This window comes from Leucopleurus acutus, assembly GCF_964270905.1.
Source record: "Leucopleurus acutus genome assembly, chromosome: 6".
NCBI classification, from domain to species: Eukaryota; Metazoa; Chordata; class Mammalia; order Artiodactyla; family Delphinidae; genus Leucopleurus; species Leucopleurus acutus.
The window spans coordinates 111,370,392-111,388,112 of NC_139149.1; the positions used below are offsets into that span (position 1 = coordinate 111,370,392).

General features: G+C 48.0%; 1 protein-coding gene across 3 annotated transcripts in view; it reads left to right on the top strand.

The window, feature by feature from the left end:
- Positions 1-17,721, top strand: part of DIS3L2 (DIS3 like 3'-5' exoribonuclease 2) — a 374,902-nt gene that overhangs the window by 319,397 nt on the left and 37,784 nt on the right. For all 3 annotated transcript variants that reach the window (XM_082841670.1, XM_082841671.1, XM_082841672.1), the window contains exon 14: positions 16,279-16,358. In XM_082841670.1, the coding sequence (XP_082697796.1) occupies positions 16,279-16,358 (80 nt within the window). The remainder of the gene's footprint in view (positions 1-16,278; positions 16,359-17,721) is intronic.

A 17,721-nucleotide genomic window follows, 5' to 3' on the forward strand; every position in this document is an offset into this window, starting at 1 on the left:
ATAGCTAGAAATGGCAGAACTAGGATAGAAACATTCCTTATTCTGCTTAATTTTTATCTTTCTCTTGTTTTATATTCTGCGAATCTGAACAAATGGATCAAGTCCTACTCTTAGGATGACTTTGAAGAGCTATGTTAAAATACTGTGTAATTCCATTTATATAACATTCTTAAAATGACGGAATGATAGAGCTGGAGAACAGAGTTGTGGTTGCTAGGAGTTGAGGGCTGGTGGGGGGAGAGGGAGGTGGCCCAAGGGGGATCTTGGTGGTGAAGGGACAGTTCTATATCCAGGTTGCTGTGGCAGTTACACGAATCTACACATGTGACCAAATGACATAGAACCAGACACACATAACATGCCAGTGTGTTTCGTGGGTTTGATGTTGTGTTATAATTATGTAAGATGTCACCTTTGGTGGAAATTGGGTAAAGAATACATGGGCCCTCCCTGTTGTACCTCTGCTATTTCTGTAAATCTATAATCATCTCAAAACAAAAAGTGGGTTGTTTAATTCACCTGAGTGGGACGCCAGCATTGCACCTGGGAAAGGCCAGGTCTCAGCTCAGAAGTTGCTTGCTCTCAGAAAGCAGTCCACATCATAAAGCTACAGGTGGCCTAGGAGGAGAACACACACTAGAAGAGGGTCTAGGATTTAGCCTCTGTCAGACGTAACCCGAGGCTCTGTTGTCTTATGGGAAAGTACTGAACCGAGAGTCAGGGCCCCTGGGCTCAAGTCCCAGGGCTGCAATTGCGTGACCTGGGGCAAGCTTCCCAACATCGATGAGCCTTCATGTCCCCGGCTGTAAAGTAGGAATGGTAACAGCACCCACCCTGTGAGCTTGTTAAGAGATCCACCGGTAGAACACATTAATGTGCTGAGCACAGAAAGATTTACTGTGCTTACTCATTTTTGTTACCATCATCAATGTGATTTTATCTGTTCCAAAGTTGTACCCTCTGCTCTGTAGTCAGACCAATCTTGCACATATTCACAGAACAGCACATATTTATTCTTACTTCTCTGGTTTGGGTCATTTATTCTTTCAACAATTCTTTCTTTTTTGTTTTTTTAATATTTCTTTCTTTATTTGGCTGCATCGGGTCTTAGTTGCAGGATCTTCGTTGCGGCACGCGGGATATTTCATCGTGGCGTGCGGGCTCTAGAGCGCGCGGGCTCAGTAGTTGCGGTGCGCGGGCTCTCTAGTTATGGCACGTGGGCTTTAGAGCGGGCGGGCTTAGTTGCCCTGTGGCGTGTGGGATCTTAGTTCCCCGACCAGGGATCAAACCCACGTCTCCTGCATTGCAAGGCGGATTCTTAACCACTGGACCACCAGGGAAGTCCCTCAATGATTATTTCTTAAGTGCCTACTTTGTCGAACACTCTTGGAGATACAGTGATGGATGTGACCCGTGTGGTCTGTGCCCAAAGAGAGCTAAAGTCTTGTTTTTTCCTGTTACGTGGAATCTCCTATCTGTGTCTTTCAAATCCTTGCTGTCCTTCCAGACTCACAGGCCTCATCTATTCCGTGCAGGCCACTCTACCAGCTACTTCTCTGAGCTCCGACAGCGCTGGAGTCAGTGTGACTTAATCATCTCTGCTAGCCTAGACCGTCCTTTTCCCCTGTGCCTCCCGGGGTGCCCGGCACGGTGCTGAGCAGCACAGGGGGCGTGTTTAGCAAGCACTTGCCCACAAAATTATAAAGTTCACGGCCAGAAGGAGCCCAAGACAGTATCTCTTCCGAGGCTTTCACCTCACAGATGATGTCATGGACAGAGGCCCTTGGCCTACATAACGGAAGCTGGCTCTCTGGTCCCCAGCACTTTATCAGTAGGATATTAATAGATCCTATATTAACCTTAGTTTTTGTTGTTGTTGCTTTGTTTTGATTTTATTCCTGCTATCCAGTATTTTGACTAGCTGACTGGCGTTTCTTCTCTTGCAAACCCTGAGGTAAGAAGCCTTGGCTGTAGCTCTGCTCTTCCCACTACCCGTGTGACTGAGTCGTATCAACCAGAGGGCAGGTTCGTTGGAATGGAAAACCAGAGCCAGTCCACGTCTTTCTCCCACTTGCTCTCAGTTGAGTGGGCTTACCTGCCACCTCCAGCCTGCCGGCAGGACCCTGCCTCTGGAAGGCCCACCCAGGCGTCTGTCTCCTCCAGTCCGGCTTCTCCACCTGAAGCTGGGCGGGCGGTCTGCGCAGCCTCTCGCTAGGGCGACTTGCCTTAAATTCCAGTTGTTCTTCCGTCAGACCGTTGCCAATGAGCCCCGAGAGACTGACTCTCTGAACCCCAGTTGCTGTCCTACGCCTGCTAGAATCCAGAGGAGAGAAGAAAATTGTTGGAGCCCCCGGCTTCCAGCTTGGTGCCCTCTTTATAGATGGAGAAATAGCAAGTGTGACCCAGTGAGAAATGCACAGACTGTAGTTAGATGGGTTTGGGTTCCATTTCTAGGTCTGCCAGGTGTTGATTGCTATATCACCTGACCTTGGTTGGGCAGGCAAGTTACTTAGCCTCTCTGCACGTCAGCTTCCTCACCCTTAAAATGGCAGTAACAGTACCTGTGCGTGTGGAGTTCCTGGTGCTGTGTCTGGTTGAATGTGGAACCTCGTATTTCTGCGGCTTACTGCAGGCCCCTACATCGCCTAGAAGTGCTTTTTTAATAAAGATTCGTGGGGCTCAGAAACAGTAATCGATTGGGATTTCTCTATTGGAGTTTACAATCTCGTTGGACGGTATGATAGTTAAACAAAAAGACAGCTGGAGACTTGTTTCAACTTGAGAGTAAATGAGAAGAATCAGACCACGATAGAAGCAATTTTCCCACATCCGGACTGTCAGAAGCCAGCCCTCTGCCATGCTCTAGCAGGTCTCTGCGGCCTCTTCCTTTCCAAAGCGGAGATTAACAGACAAGTTGTTGCCAGTGCAGAGGCGCTGGGCAGCCTCCATGTTGAGGCACATCTGCCAACCTGGCAGGGCCGTGGAGGCTTTTCTGTTGAGGAGTGAGCCTCATGTAGGGGCACCACGGCCTCCCTGCCTGCCGCTTCAGTGGGAAGCAGCCCAGGAGAGCCGGTCACCTGCCCGGCCACCGAGCCGCCGCAAGTGCCGGCAGGGCCGCTGAAGAAGACGGGACACTTTGAAGCATGTGACCTCCTGCGGAGTGCTCTCCTGCTGTGTGTCCTTCACAGAGAGAAGTGGCTTCCCAAATATTGCTCCAGTTAAGAAGTTGAACCCTATTAATGTGGAAATTCCTTGGGTTTTAGAGTGATCACATCTGGGACTGTTCAGTCCCACCCAGTCAGCTTGTTCCAGTGCGTCCTCTTTTAAATTTGATCTCAACTCATTATAAGAAATAACCCTAAGCTTTATGACATCAGGAACATTTATCAAATGTTTGCCATCGTCAGGTATTGTTATAATGTGTTTTCTTTCCCCTCATTTAATTTTCACAACCATATGAACCAGGTACCATTATTGTCCCCATTTTACAGAGGAGGAAACTGAGGTACAAATAGGTAAGGTAACTTGCCAGGGGTCGTGTAGCTCATAGGAAGTAAAACCAGGTTTCAAAACCAGCCTGAAGTGTCCACACCCTTTACTTCTCTACAGTGTTGCTTGTTGTTTATAGTTACACCCACTCGAAAGCGAAATGAGCTTATTTCTGGTTTAGTAAGACCTGTGTCCCAGGCAGGAGGGTCGCAGCAAAGCTTGAGCTCTTTAGAGTGCTAGAAAGAAAACTTGTCCAGTGCTGTGGGCAGTTATTCTAGAGGATCCCCAAGGTCACTGTGAGAGCCTCTGACTGTCCCCTGAATTCCAGCCCAGAGCCCCTAGAAAGATTATACAAAGGTTGGAGAGAAAACAGATTTCTGCTTAATGAAAATGTTCCCCTAAGATTATTGTGAAACTTATTTTTTTAACATTTAACATTGTGTCTAGTTTCTTAAATGATTTTCAACTATGCGAGATTATCCAAGGATTCTCTATTACCAAAGCTGATGTTTCAGTTAGCAAGGCAAAGAAAGTCTGTTCGTTTTCCTTCTTGCTGGATCCCAGCCCTTTCTAATATCCTCTACTAACCTCTTTAATTTTTTTGATCTTTGCATTTCATCTTAGCTGTAAGCTTCTTTCTGTATTTTCTTTAAAGTTCACAATACCCATATGTTCTTTGGTCTTTACCATAGTTAGAATGGTACCTATTAGACTGATATATTGTTCAAAAGAGAAAGGCTCTTTAAGACACTAGTAATTGTTTTGGATGAGAGTAGGAACCTCCGGTAACCCTAGGCGTGGGCCTCCTAGGTGTCCCTTCCAGACTGTTCTGAGCAACCCAGGAAGCGTCAGGTCAACAGACACTTTGTGACTGGATGGCCGTGGCCAGTGATCTTGTGCCAGGAGGTGCTGCTAAGCCCACTGCTGCAGCTTGAAGGCTGGTTGCAGGAGGAGGACAGTAGGGCAGACTGGCTGCCCCAGGACCAGAAGGGACCTTAGAATGTTGTCCTGGAATATGTTGTCCAGACATTTGGCCTCATCTGGGAGGAAGGAAGCACAGTGGGCATGGAATCAAGTCATGAACTTCGACAGTCGCTCTTGCTACGTAACACAGCTTTATGCACTGCCACCTCTTTCTCATTAAAAGAGGTGAGCGCTGGTCCTCCGAAAATCTTCAGAGCTTTTCTTCTGACAGGTATAGCAGGGACTTATTATGGAGGCTTTCTTCCAGTAAACCTAGAAAGTATCTCACATTCATCCGTAAAATAAACCACAAGGATGACCATAGAGGAACTCAGCTCCATTTTACAGGTGGGAAGGCTAAGGTCATCAGAACCCCACACCATCCCGGAGTCTGGGGAAGAACAGAGACAAGGCCAGAGCTGCTGGCTCCCAGCTTGGGGTTATATAACTCCTTCAACTCCTCAAGTCCCTGGAAACTGAGGCCAATTCCCTGGAAGATCATTCTGTTCTCTCCTGTTTTTTCAAGACTAGAGCCAGCTTGATCACTGGCTCTGAGGCATGTATGAGAATGACCCGTTTTCTTTCTTCCATGAACTGAATGCCTACCGTCATGATCATTGTTGAATCAAGTTGTATTCGAACTTGCCTGGCTCTCATATTTTTATGTATGTTTGGCTTATATTTTGAAGAACCTTATTTTATTTATGTATACTCTCATCTGTTTCCAAAAAGGATTTGAGAAGACTTGCAACAAAGGAAATAAACAGTAAAATGAATACAGTAGAAAGAAAGACAGAAAATCAGAGCCAAGGAAAAGAGGCAGAAGTAATAGGACATCTGTAAGAGAGCATGATTCCTGTGACTGGGCGTCATATTATCTGACTTCAGTATCAGAAATGCAGAAATAGCTTCCTGCTTTATGGGGAAGAGACAGATTTCGTAAGGTTATTTCTTATAACAAATCTCATGGAAAGTCAGGATGCTTTTCCTAGCACTAAAAGCATTTTCTCACATGAGGCTTGATAGTGGGGGCATTAAGTGTTATAGTGGACAGATTTTTACATTTGTGGCCAACGAAGAAGGAGGTATTATAAGGCTATTTCTTAAACTCGGGTGAAAGTTGAAGGATAAAACACAGCTTGAGGAAGGCAAGTAAGCTAGTGAACAAGCTCGTGTCATCTACAGGTGTCACTTCCCTGTAGCCTAACTTGACTCAAGGACAAAGCTTAGACCACCTGCCCGAGTGAGCAGATAGCCTGTCACTTAGGCTGCTTCTGACACATTTCCCTGGTGTCCGCTGTGTGTGTGATGGAAACTATATAGCAGAGGCGCTGAAGTGGGAGGCTCTGGCAGGTGGACATTCTCCACTGTTTGGGGCAGGACCACAAGCTTTAGAAAGTAGGTGGCTAGGCTGCAAAACTGATATATTCTAAATGCCAGGAGACCCAGACAATCTCTCTGTACGATGCACAGCCACCTCCATGCATGTGGAGGGGCCATATGCAGTTCCCACAGTCAACATGGGCACTTCCCTGCGGAAGCAGCTTTGGGCAGTTCCAGTCCCTGAAGAGTGGTTGGCCTGAGCCCTAGAGCTCTGAGCAGAGATGGCTCTGGTCTGGTAATGTCCCAACAGAAGTCACCCTCTTTGGCTGTGAAAATCCTCAAAAATGCTCCTGCTGTGAGTGGGTCGAGCACGTCGGTTGCAGCGTCCCTCTGCATACGACACGTGCAGACCTGTTCACCGTGCTTTGTGTTCCCCGTTGCCATATTTCTCAGGAATTTGCGGGGTAAAAATGTGGCCCAGTGACCAGGGAAGGCCTGATCAGGAAAGCTGGGGCAAGGGAACGCCTGTTCTGCTAACACAGGTGCTGGGAAGGGGAATGAGGTCTTCTGTGCTGGTCTCACCCAGCAATAAAGGCAGAGGTGCTGCGGAGTCATGGCCCGCAGAGCTCTACTGCCCCGGCCTTGCTGGTGAGCCATGAAGTAACCCTCAGACAGGCGGGCAGGAGGGGTCAGGGCTCTTCTCTCCCGGGACTGGCTTGCTGACTGAGGCAAACCCAGGATGAACCAACCAGGTTGGCCTCTGTGACTCCTGACGAAAGAGCAGCCTTCCCTATTGATTGACCGTAGCTCCGGAGGCGGACGGCTTTTCTTCTGAGCAAGTAAAACTTCAGCATTGAAGAATCCTTGACCTGTCATTTTTAACCTTAATGAGGATAGAACGAGCCTCTGGAACAAGGTGCAATGGAGTCAGGAGAAGTGGCTTTAAGTGAAAACACAGCTGTGGGGCTTACAGACGGCGCTGCAGGGAGGCGTCATCCAGTGGGAGCGGCCAGCCTCGCTATAGACTTTCCAACACTAATGAATCGGGAACTCCATGCTGGACAGGATTTAGTTTGATGGGTCCCTGTGCCAGCAGATGGATGTATTTTTCTTGAAAGACCAAGGTGCCAGAAATCTCCATGATTGCGTTACTGGAGCGAGGCTCTTTTTTGTGGTGTGTGCAGTTGCGCGTCAGGACTGCAGGGTTCTCTTGCGCTTCCTCACTCGTATTTTTTCCAGGTCAGACCCAGAGCTTGGGGTGGGGAGGGAAATCCTGCTGAATGAGCAAGTTCTTTCTTAAAAAGCTTCTCCAAGTCCAAAGAGACTTCAGTGGACTTAGGAGAAAGAAACTTAATACATTGCCGTAGAGTCACTGTGAACCAAGCGAAAGCCAAGTCCACAGCATCTTTGTCTTATGAAAGAAAGCAGAGAGGAGATGGGAAAAAAATAATGCTTAGGAAATCCAAACCAAACAACGAAAACTAAAGAAGAGAAACTAAAGATCACCTCAGAGAATGTGAAGGTTTCCTTCTAATAAGATTTTTCAATTGCAAAACCAAGGCTCAGGTAGAGGTAACTTTTCTCTTCTTTTTAAGTATGCCATAAATGGCATACCTCAGATGTTTGAACTATGATGGAGTTTGCCACTTGCAGCTTAAGGAAGAGTTGGACACCCTGCAAGACCAGTGGACTGTGAGGGGAAGAGTCGGCCATGCAGAGGCTGGAGGCTTCCCAGTCTGGTCCTTGACCTGCGTTTGAACCTTGGTCCTAATAGCTAGCAGATTGAAGCAAGCTCACTGGCCTCCCGGAGAACCCATGTTGGTTTGAACTGGAGCAATGCTGGCCACAGAACCAGCACTCTGCTTTCACCAGCTACCTCTCTCACTACTCCCCTGTGAGAGGAGCTCGGTGCTGGGTCATGGAGGTTGCCCCTGTTCGGTCACGGAGCAGCCTGCAGAGAGGGGACCCACTCTCTTATGCCCGGCCTACAAGTGCCATCCAGCCCATGGCCAGAAAGAGAGCCGGTTGCCTGCCAGAGGTCATCTTGGAGCTGTTGTGGACGAGACAGGCAATCGCTAAACTTCTTAACACATCTCTTACCCTACCAAAGTCAGGCCAGCGTTTTCAAAAGCACCAAAGACTCTGAGCTGGTATCACTTAGCTGATGGAGTTTAGTACCAAGTGGCCTGTGTGTATGTTCTCCAGGAATGTGGCTGTTTGGGAAAGCCAGCTGTGCACCTGAGCAGATTAGGGACCAATTTGCTCATTAGCCCGGGGGAACATCTAGCAAGCCACCCCTCAGCCACCTTCCCTGTCCCGTCCCATTACTCTTTCTCAGTTATTCTTATGAATGTAATCTGGCCCATTGGCTTCACTGGGCTGGTGTACAGAGTGAGGTCATGCTTCCTTTAATGGTTACATTAAATGACTCCAGGGACCCCTCTGCTGCTTAGCCTGGGGTGTTCATTCTTCCCCTTAGGTTCACCTAAAGGCTCTTCCTCAAGCAACGTCTGAGAACCCTGAGGAAGCCTTCGTTGGTCCTGAATCGGTCGTTCTTAGCGCTCACCTGTTGTCACCAGCTGGGAGGATGGCCCTGTGGCCTCCCTTGCCTCCCTCTCCCGCCCTAGACCTGGAGGGGCTGCAGGAGGACCTTCTGCAGACCTACCAACCCCCGTAGGGCCTCTACCCCCACGTTCCCACAGCCCGTGGGGAAGGACTGCGGCCCCTTCCACTCACCCAGGCTCCGTCAGCTCACCCACGGTGCCGGTTTCCCTGAGGCAGGAGGGCTCCCAGCAGGAGTCTCACGCTCCAGCTGCCCAGGGCCTACCCTCCTCTGTGGTCTGGCCTGAGCCCCTGAAAGCAGAAGGCTCCTCTCTTCCCTGCTTGAGAGAGATTGGCTTGTCCTTTGTCCAGAGGAAAGGCTGGTCTCTAACTAGACCCATTTAAAGGTCTCCTTCCTCTGCTGCAAGAGGCTGACAGAGCAGCCTTGTCACTGCCTCGTGGGCCCTTTGCTGCCTTCCCTCCTTACCCAGTACCAGGGATGTTGTGCGGTTGGAAACTGTCCTCCCAGGGAAGAGGTTGACTCATAGCGGGCTCTTCTGCTTGACAGTGGCAGCTGCCTCTGGAAAGGGAAAGCCGGGCCTCATGAAGTCTCGGAGTAGCTGTCATCCTTGCAGGCCAGCGTTCCAAGCTGAGCCACTCTGTGGACCCCTGTAGGCCTTGATTAGAGCCCGCACTGGCACAGATGGCAGCCTGTAGGCCTGCCTGTTTCCTTGCCACGCTAGGCTCATGGGACGTATTCAGTAAATACTGTTGAGTGAAGGACCGAGTGCCTCTTCGTAGGCACTGGCAAGATGGGAGCCTCTGGACACCGAGAGGATTTGAGCCACTGCTTGTAGTCTGGTGGCACAGCGACTGAGGGGTGGCACACGTGCGGCAGAATCTCTCTACAGAGGTGAGAGTGATTACAAACTCGGATGAAATTGGGTGACTAGGAGCTTGCAGGGGAACATGATTCTGTGTCTGTAAAATTTTTTTTTAATTATTTATTTCTGGCGACATTGCGTCTTCGGTGCTGCACGCGGGCTTTCTCTAGTTGTGGCGAGCGGGGGCTCCTCTTCGTTGCGGTGCACGGGCTTCTCATTGCAGTGGCTTCTCTTGTTGCGGAGCACGGGCTCTAAGCGCACGGGCTTCAGTAGTTGTGGCACGTGGGCTCAGTAGTTGTGGCTCGTGGGCTCTAGAGCACAGGCTCAGTAGTTATGGCACATGGTCCACGGCATGTGGGATCTTCCCGGACTAGGGCTCGAACCCGTGTCCCCTGCTTCGGCAGTCGATTCTTGACCACTGTGCCACCGGGGAAGTCCCTGTGTCTGTAAATTAAATGACTGGAGCAGTTAGTCGCTGACAGGTAAACGAGATGCTCCAAATCTCTACTCTGCAGTTCAGCTCAGCGACATGCTTTGGGCACCTGCTGTGGACAGAGATAAGGGCACTGAGTGCCCAGGGTACCTGGTGAAGCTACCCATCCCAAACCCTCGAACTCACTGGGGAGAGCGGCCCTGCCTCTAGTTACCAGAGGAGGGAATAATAGAAGGTCCAGTTTTACAGAGAGAATCTCAAAGGATGTGTGGGATCTTGCTGGGACAGACAGGAAGGGCTCCCCTGGAAGCAGTCGTGGCACAAGGAGGGGCCCAGAGGTAGGAGAGTGTGCACGGCTTGGTCCAGCCTCATGCAGTGAGCTGTGCAGTTGTAGAAGGAACGCACAGAGCTTTGCAGCAGGACGACGCCGGGGCGCTCTTCCCTGTCTGGCAGACTCGTGTTTCTCCTTCAAGACGCCCGTCTTCTGCCCTGGGGCCCTTCCAGGTTGGCATACCCTCCTCGGCACTTGCCACCCCACCAGTCCCTTTGTCACAGTCCATATTTGTTCACGTGGGCAACCAACCCCCAGAGGGCCTGGACCGTGTTTGATTCATGAATATATTTCCGACATATAGACAGCAGGAAGCCATCAGGGTTCTTACAGATGGAAGTGTCATCAGGCTTGTGTTCAGAAGGATGGCTCAGCTGTGTTATGGAGAGTGGATTAGAGAGAGCAGAGCCAGGGCAGTGGAGAGTGTCGGTGTCCTTGAGAGAAATAATGAGCAATTACAAAGAGCGGCCGGGGCCCGGAAGGCTGGCAGAGAGCGGGCACAGCTCCATCGAGGCCCTGGCTCTGCTTTCCTCTGGGTCTTTTGAGTCTGCTTCCTGTGTGAGTTGGCTCCATTCTCAGGCTGGTAGCAAGCAAGTTGCAGCAGTTCTGGCCCTCGTGCCCGGAAGCACCCAGCAAACACTGGCCTCCGTTGGATCACATGACCATTCCTAAAGCAGTGCCTAGGGCCAGGAAATGCCGTGCACTGGCTGGCATGGGTTCCTGATCAGTTACTGAAAGGTGCATGAGGTTACCTTAGAACGGCCAGGTCCAGCCCCGGAGATTGGATCTGCTTCCCCTTGAATCCCCTGGCCTGGGGTGGGAGGGCGTATAGCTGAATGAAACTAGAATACCATTAGGAAGGAGGAAATGACTGCTAGACATGCACTTACGTCTGCTCTAGGGACCAGCTGGACCGATTCATTCATGTATTAAGCCGTGCACATAGTAGGTGCCTACTCCCACACCCACACATACCTACACACCTGCAGGGACACGCTTTGTGGACTGGTTTATCTGGGCAACAGCATCTCATCCTCCTGAATGAATATCAGACCTCTCAGGGAGGACCCCACGCCCCACCCCAACCTCTGACTCTCCGTTTCTCGACTTCTCCTTGCATCTTGTGATTGACTGTTCCATCTCCAAGATCAGACATGGCCTTCTCTCTGACCACAGCCTCCAGTGCCCCCCACTTCCTCACCCAGTGACTCCCACAAACCCTCTCCTTGACCTCATGGACACCTCGGAGGCCAGTATAGGCCAGTGGTTAGCAACATGGACTACACTTCAGTTCTGCCACTTACTTGCTAATTTACTTAAACTACTCTGCAGTGTAAGGATAGGAGCCAACCTCGCAGGGTTGTTGGGAGGATTAAATAAAGTCACACGTGAAAGGTGCCTAGGACAGAGGACGTACTCAAAGAATATTAACTCCATACAAGACCTCCTTCACCCAGACTCTTCTGTTTTCTTCCAGTCAGTCCCTTCCATCTGTATTTCCTGCCTGTTTCCCCATAGAGTCCCTGATCCATCTGTTGCCAGTATTATACCTCTACTCCCTTGATCCCTCAAACCTATTCTTCCCTCAGGCCTTTCTGGCAAATGCTCAGCTCCACACCCACCTAACTTTCTTCATGCCAGCATCTAGGTTGCTAGAAAAAAAATCATCTGGACAGATGGTTGCTACGGTGACCTCAGATCCTGTGGCCTCAGCTAGACCCGTAATGCTCCCTGGCAACCCTTATGCTCGTCTCCGGTCAACTGCTTTTCCTGTTCTCCAGAGAAGCAATTTCAAACTTTCATCATATTCCTCCAACTTCCGTTCCTTCCCTCATCACACCCTCCACTCCTTGCAGGTAATTTGGCCTCCTAGTTCTTAGAAAAGCACAATAATCAGGCTGGCACGTTCCAAACCACCACCATGCCCGCACACCCCCCCCCCCCCCCACCAAATCCATAGATAGATCTTCAGCCCCACCCCGCCTTCCCTACCGCTGCAGTGAGAAAGGGTCTTCGCTTGCATGTCGGATTCCACCCCCTCCTGTCATCTCGGGCATCTCTCTCCTGTGTCTTCAACCCCTCCCTCTATATTTCCTCCTTCTATCAGCATTTAAACAAGTCTCTGTCATCTTACAGTCCACTCTCCTTCAATCCCGCATCCTGGTAGCCAGTCCCATTCCGTTCCATTCACCTTGGCTCTTCCCAGCCACTCTCCAGTTTGCTGAGAGAGTTAACACTCATGATCCCCACTTCCTCCCGCCCTGCTCATTTGTCAGCCCATCACGCCCTGACCTCTGCTCCCACCGCTGTCCTGAGGGTTCTCGTTGCTAAATCCAGCGGATTCTTGGTTCAGATGCTTGTTCCTCTCTTACTTGACCTCTTAGAAGGATTTGACGCTGCTGAGTGCTCCCTCCTTACGACGTGTTCCCACCTTGGCTCCTGTAACGTCATAACTTAGAACACCGTGGCTACCCCTTCTCAGTGTCTGTTGTCCAGCTCTTAAATGTAGCTGTTCTATCGAAAACCTCATTGTCACTCAACATACTCTCTCAGGACCATCTCATCCGCTCCAGTGGCTTCAGTTGCCATCTGTCTTCGCATCCAAAGTTTCCCAGGCCTGTACCTCCAGGTTACGGTCTTGCTTATAAAATTCAGAATTGTTTACACAGCTGCCTACTGGTCACCTCCACTAAGATACCTCTTGGGCACCTTAAAATCAGCACTCCCGGCCCTGCCATTCCTCCTTATCACGGGAAGCATCTGCCTGGCGCTCCAAGGCAAAAACCCTTAGACATTCATTGTCTTTGGCTCCTCTCTCTTTTGCAGACTTTATTATCTCCGGGCCATCACCAAGTCCAGACTTCTGATAAGGTGGCAAGAACACAGGTTCTGGTTGAAATTCCAGTTCTAATTGTGGTTTGAACAAATTACTTCACCTTTTTCCAACTCAAGTTCCTCACCTGTGAAAAGGAAATAGTAATACCGAATTCACCTGGCTGTGGTCACGGGGGACTTCTCTGGCGGTCCAGTAGTTAGGACCCCGCGCTTTCACTGCTGAGGGCCCGGGTTCGACCCCTGGCCGGGGAACTAAGGTCCCACAAGCTGTGCGGCACGGCCCCAAGAAAACCCAAAAACATAAAAACAAAAAAACAAAATAAAACAAACAAAAAACCAAATGGTTGTGGTCAGGATAAAGGAAAGCCTTTACTTGGTAGGCTTTCAATAAATATGAGGGCTCTTCTGTCCCCATTTCCTCTCTCCCCATCTCCATCACCACCTCTGCTTACTCACCTTATTGTTGAATTGGTGTACATATAGTTTCTTGACCTTGAGAATCCCCCAGGAATGAAGTTTCCCATAATTCCTTCATGACTAAGGACAACAGCTTATATCTCGTCATGCTTCTCATAAAGACTTTGGAAAATGCAAAAGAAGTAAAGCAGTCACTGTTGCCATTTTGATATCGTTCCAGTCTTCTATGCGTTCTTTGTTCTTTTTTTAATGTAGTTTTTTTCCCTATATAATTGAGTACACATCCTGCTGCTTTTCATCTAATCCAGATACTTTCCCAGGTTAACAAAAGTTCTTCATAAACAGTTTAATGGCTGCCTGCTATTCCGCATGTGACTACAGTATGGTTTGTTTAACTATTTTGCTATTGTTGGTTTTTTAGAGTCTTTCCAGTAAATAATACTGAGGTAAACAGTTTTGCAAAAAAAAACCCCACTTTTCCTCCTACGTTTATAATAATTTTTCTAAGCCATAAATTCATAACTTGAATCACTGAATTGAAGGATTTGAAAATTTCTAAGCAGTGCAGTCTGAAGTGGACTAAATGAATATAGGCCTTACCTTAACTACAAAGAGGGAAGTAAGGAAAAAAGGATTGTAATTAACAGATATTTTAAAATAATTGTTTTCTGTTTTACTGAAAGAGGGCTTGGAAGATCCAAGCAGTGCTCTGTGGGGAAAACATGCCTTTGACTTGAAGTTCCTGGGTCCATGATGGTAAAGGAGGGCTTGTTTCAGCTTTTGTATTTTCATCTGGGTCAGTGAGAGGACAGGCCATCCCTACAAGCTCGTTTCCCTCTAAGGAAGAGAAAAATCATCCAGCATCTAATGATGCAGATCATTAGTTGTGTCAACAGCCTTGCAGTTAAAAAAAAAAAAAAAAAAAAGTTATAACAATGTATCCTCCTAATGTGCAGTTAATTTTAGTTAAAACTTCCCTGGTGATTTTAATTTTTTAATTTAATTTAACTTATTATTAGTTTGTTTGTTTGGCCTCGCGGTGCAGCTTGAAGGATCGTAGTTCCCCAACCAGGGATTGAACCCGGGCCACCACAGTGAAAGCACCAAGTCCTAACCACTGGACCACCAGGGAATTCCGTCCCTGGTGATTTTTAAACCCAGTGAATTTGTAAATCTAGTAAATGGCCCTGCATTTGGAAATGTTAGAGCTGCCATAGCCAGCTGGGCTCTAGCAAGACACACACAACTCACTGAGCTCGGGCTTCCCAGCAACACCCGAGCGCTCCCCTCAGAATCCAGAGTTTTTGTTTTTTGTTTTTTTTTTTACATCTTTATTGGAGTATAATTGCTTTACAGTGGTGTTAGTTTCTGCTTTATAACAAAGTGAATCAGTTATACATATACATATGTTCCCATATCTCTTCCCTCTTGCGTCTCCCTCCCTCCCACCCTCCCTATCCCACCCCCTAGGTGGTCACAGAGCACCAAGCTGTTCTCCCTGTGCTGTGCGGCTGCTTCCCACTAGCTATCTACCTTATGTTTGGTAGTGTATACATGTCCATGCCTCTCTCTCGCTTTGTCACAGCTTACCCTTCCCCCTCCCCATATCCTCAAGTCCATTCTCTAGTAGGTCTGTGTCTTAAATACTGTATGCTAACACATATATATGGAATTTAAGAAAAAAAAATGTCATGAAGAACCTGGGGGTAAGACAGAATCCAGAGTTTATTACCAGATTCCTTGTTCCTGATCTTCCCTAATCAGGAAAAGCTACTGAGTGCCTCAAGGTTAACATGTCCAGGACTTCCCTGGCGGTCCAGTGATTAAGACGCTCTGCTCCCATTGCAGGGTTGCAGGGGGCACGGGTTCGATCCCTGGTCAGGGAAGATCCCACATGCCTCGTGGCACAGCCAAAAAAATGTTAACATGTCCAGAACCAGACTTTGGACTCTCTACCCATCCCCGCATTCAGTCTTCTCACTCAGCAGTGAAACCACCACCTACCTGCCTGGTTGTTTAAATCAAAAACTTGAACCATCCTTGATTTCTTCTTTTCTGTCCTCACCACTCCCCAACACCAAATCCATCAGCGTATTCTGCCGATTCTACTTCTAAAACTTTACTTGAGATCTCAAATTGTCCATTTCTCTCCATCTTGCCCAACTGCCCTCTCGTCCCAGCCCCCATCACAGCTCACCTTCACTACTCGGTACCTCCCACGGGGCTCCTACTTCTGCTCTCTCCTCTACATTCTTTTCTCTATGCAGTAGCTAGAGGGATCCTGCTAAAACTTAACTTTGGTCATGTCACACACCCGCTCCTTAAGACATGTCAGAGGCTTCCCTTTGCTAGTAAGGTAAAGGCCAAAAACTCTAACATGGCTGAGAAGGTCCTGTGTACCCTGCCCTGGCCTTCCTCTCCAGCATCGTTGCCCACCATTTCCCCATACACATCCTTCAGTTCCCCTTCAGTTCCTGCAACTCCTGCACCGAGGGCTCTATACATGTTATGTTCTCTGCTGAGGAGGACCCTCTTCTCTCCCCATCCATCCTTTCCACAGTCTAGGTAACCCCTCCTTCCCACTTTCCCAGTCTAGGTCAGGTTATTTACTTCTGTAGAAACATGGGAGGTTTTTTCCTTCTTTAGAGAACCCATTTCAAAGTTTCATATATATAAAAAAAGGTTTTCCATTCATCAGCATAATTATGTGATTGATGTCTGTCTCCTCTACTAGACCATAAGATCCTCTCTGCTTACTGTTCACTGTTCTTTCCCCATCAGCTAGCTCAGTGTCTGGCACAAAGTAGGTGCTTAATAAAAAAAATTGGTTGCATGCTAACTGAAGAAGTCAAGTCCTGGTAACAGTCCTCCTTGACAACAGTGTCCCCGTAAGGTGCGGGCTCTTCCCAAAGCGGACAGACCCCGGTTCTCCACAACACATCATCTTGAGGGAGTGTGATTTCGCTTGTCTTGTTGTTGTTGTTGTTTTTCATTTCAGCTATCAGAATGAATAGAGCATGCTACCTGAAACTTACTTGTTTTTCTCTTCTCTCCTTATTCAGCTAAAGCTTGCTTTTACTCTGGACCACGAGACAGGATTGCCTCAAGGATGTCACATCTACGAGTACCGTGACAGCAACAAGTAAGTCACTCTGTGGGAAGGAGTGTCAGCTCACCATGTCCTGCAGAGGTAGCACCCATAGCCTTCCTCACACTGGGCTTCCCCGACAAAGGGATTGTCAGGGAGGGAATCACACTTCTTGTGACTGTACTAGAAAATAGCTGGCACAAAAATGTTTCTCCTGTAAAATCTCTTTTGCCCTTCAATATAGGACTTGGAATACTTGTGTCGGAGCAGGTGTAATGTATTAGAAGTCTATTTCAAAGCAAAGCCTCCTTTCCAGGCTCCAGCTCCTCTAGATACTCCCCTACCCACTTCATCTCCAATCATGCGCTTGCTAATTGGGTTCACTGTGTGACTTTGGCTTTTGTTGTCATTCAGTCTGACTAAACTATGTTTATAGGTTTGTTGTGATACTCCACCTTGTGAATTTTTCTTTCTTTCTTTCTTTAAAAAAGTTTTTTTTAATTTTTTAAATATTTTTTATTGGAGTATAGTTGACTTACAGTGTTGTGTTATTTTCAGGTGTACAGTAAAGTGAATCAGTTACACATATACATATATTCACTCCTTTTTTAGATTCTTTTCCCATATAGGTCATTACAGAGTATTGAGTAGAGTTCCCTGCGCTCTACAGCAGGTCCTTATTAGTTATCTGTTTTATATATAGTAGTGTGTATATGTCAATCCCAATCTCCCAATTTATCCCTCGCCGCCCCCTTACCTTGGGAATTTTAGAGTTGGGGTACTTCTGGGTACTTGCAGAGGTTTAAGTTGGTGGCCTTATTAGAAAGATGGCGCCTGGCATAGTTTTATACACCTCTCCTCTTCATCACAGACTGCCTCCTTGACTGTGTATTTTTGTCTGTGGGCCAGTGAAAGTGGTGATGAGTGAGATAAAGGGCGTGTGCCCTGATGATGACAAGGACTGATGAATGGTGAGGGCGGCTACCCTTGGGCTCCTACTGTGTGTTAGGCACAGTCCAGGGACACTACGTTTGTCATCCCACTTAATTCTCATGGTAACCTGAAGAGTTTTCTTTTATTATTGTTGTACTTGCAGAAGCTGAGGTCTAGGGAATGTATGTAACTTGTTCAAGGTCACTTGCCACAGCTGTGTGAGGCAGCGGTCAGCATTATCACATTAATTCGGGGAAGAAAATAGATGAAAGGCAATTGATGTCCCAAGTTGCTACTTTTGGAAACCTCATTGATGACAAGAATAGTCCCAACCTGGACTCAAGGACTAATTGTTTGAATATCCAACTGTTTAATTTTATCCAGTGGAAGGATCAAATAGGCACAGGCCAGTGGAATCATACATTACCTTCCAGAAGAGAAACTCGCGTCTTCTTCAAGAGTTCATGCTCTGTTATGGGTGGAA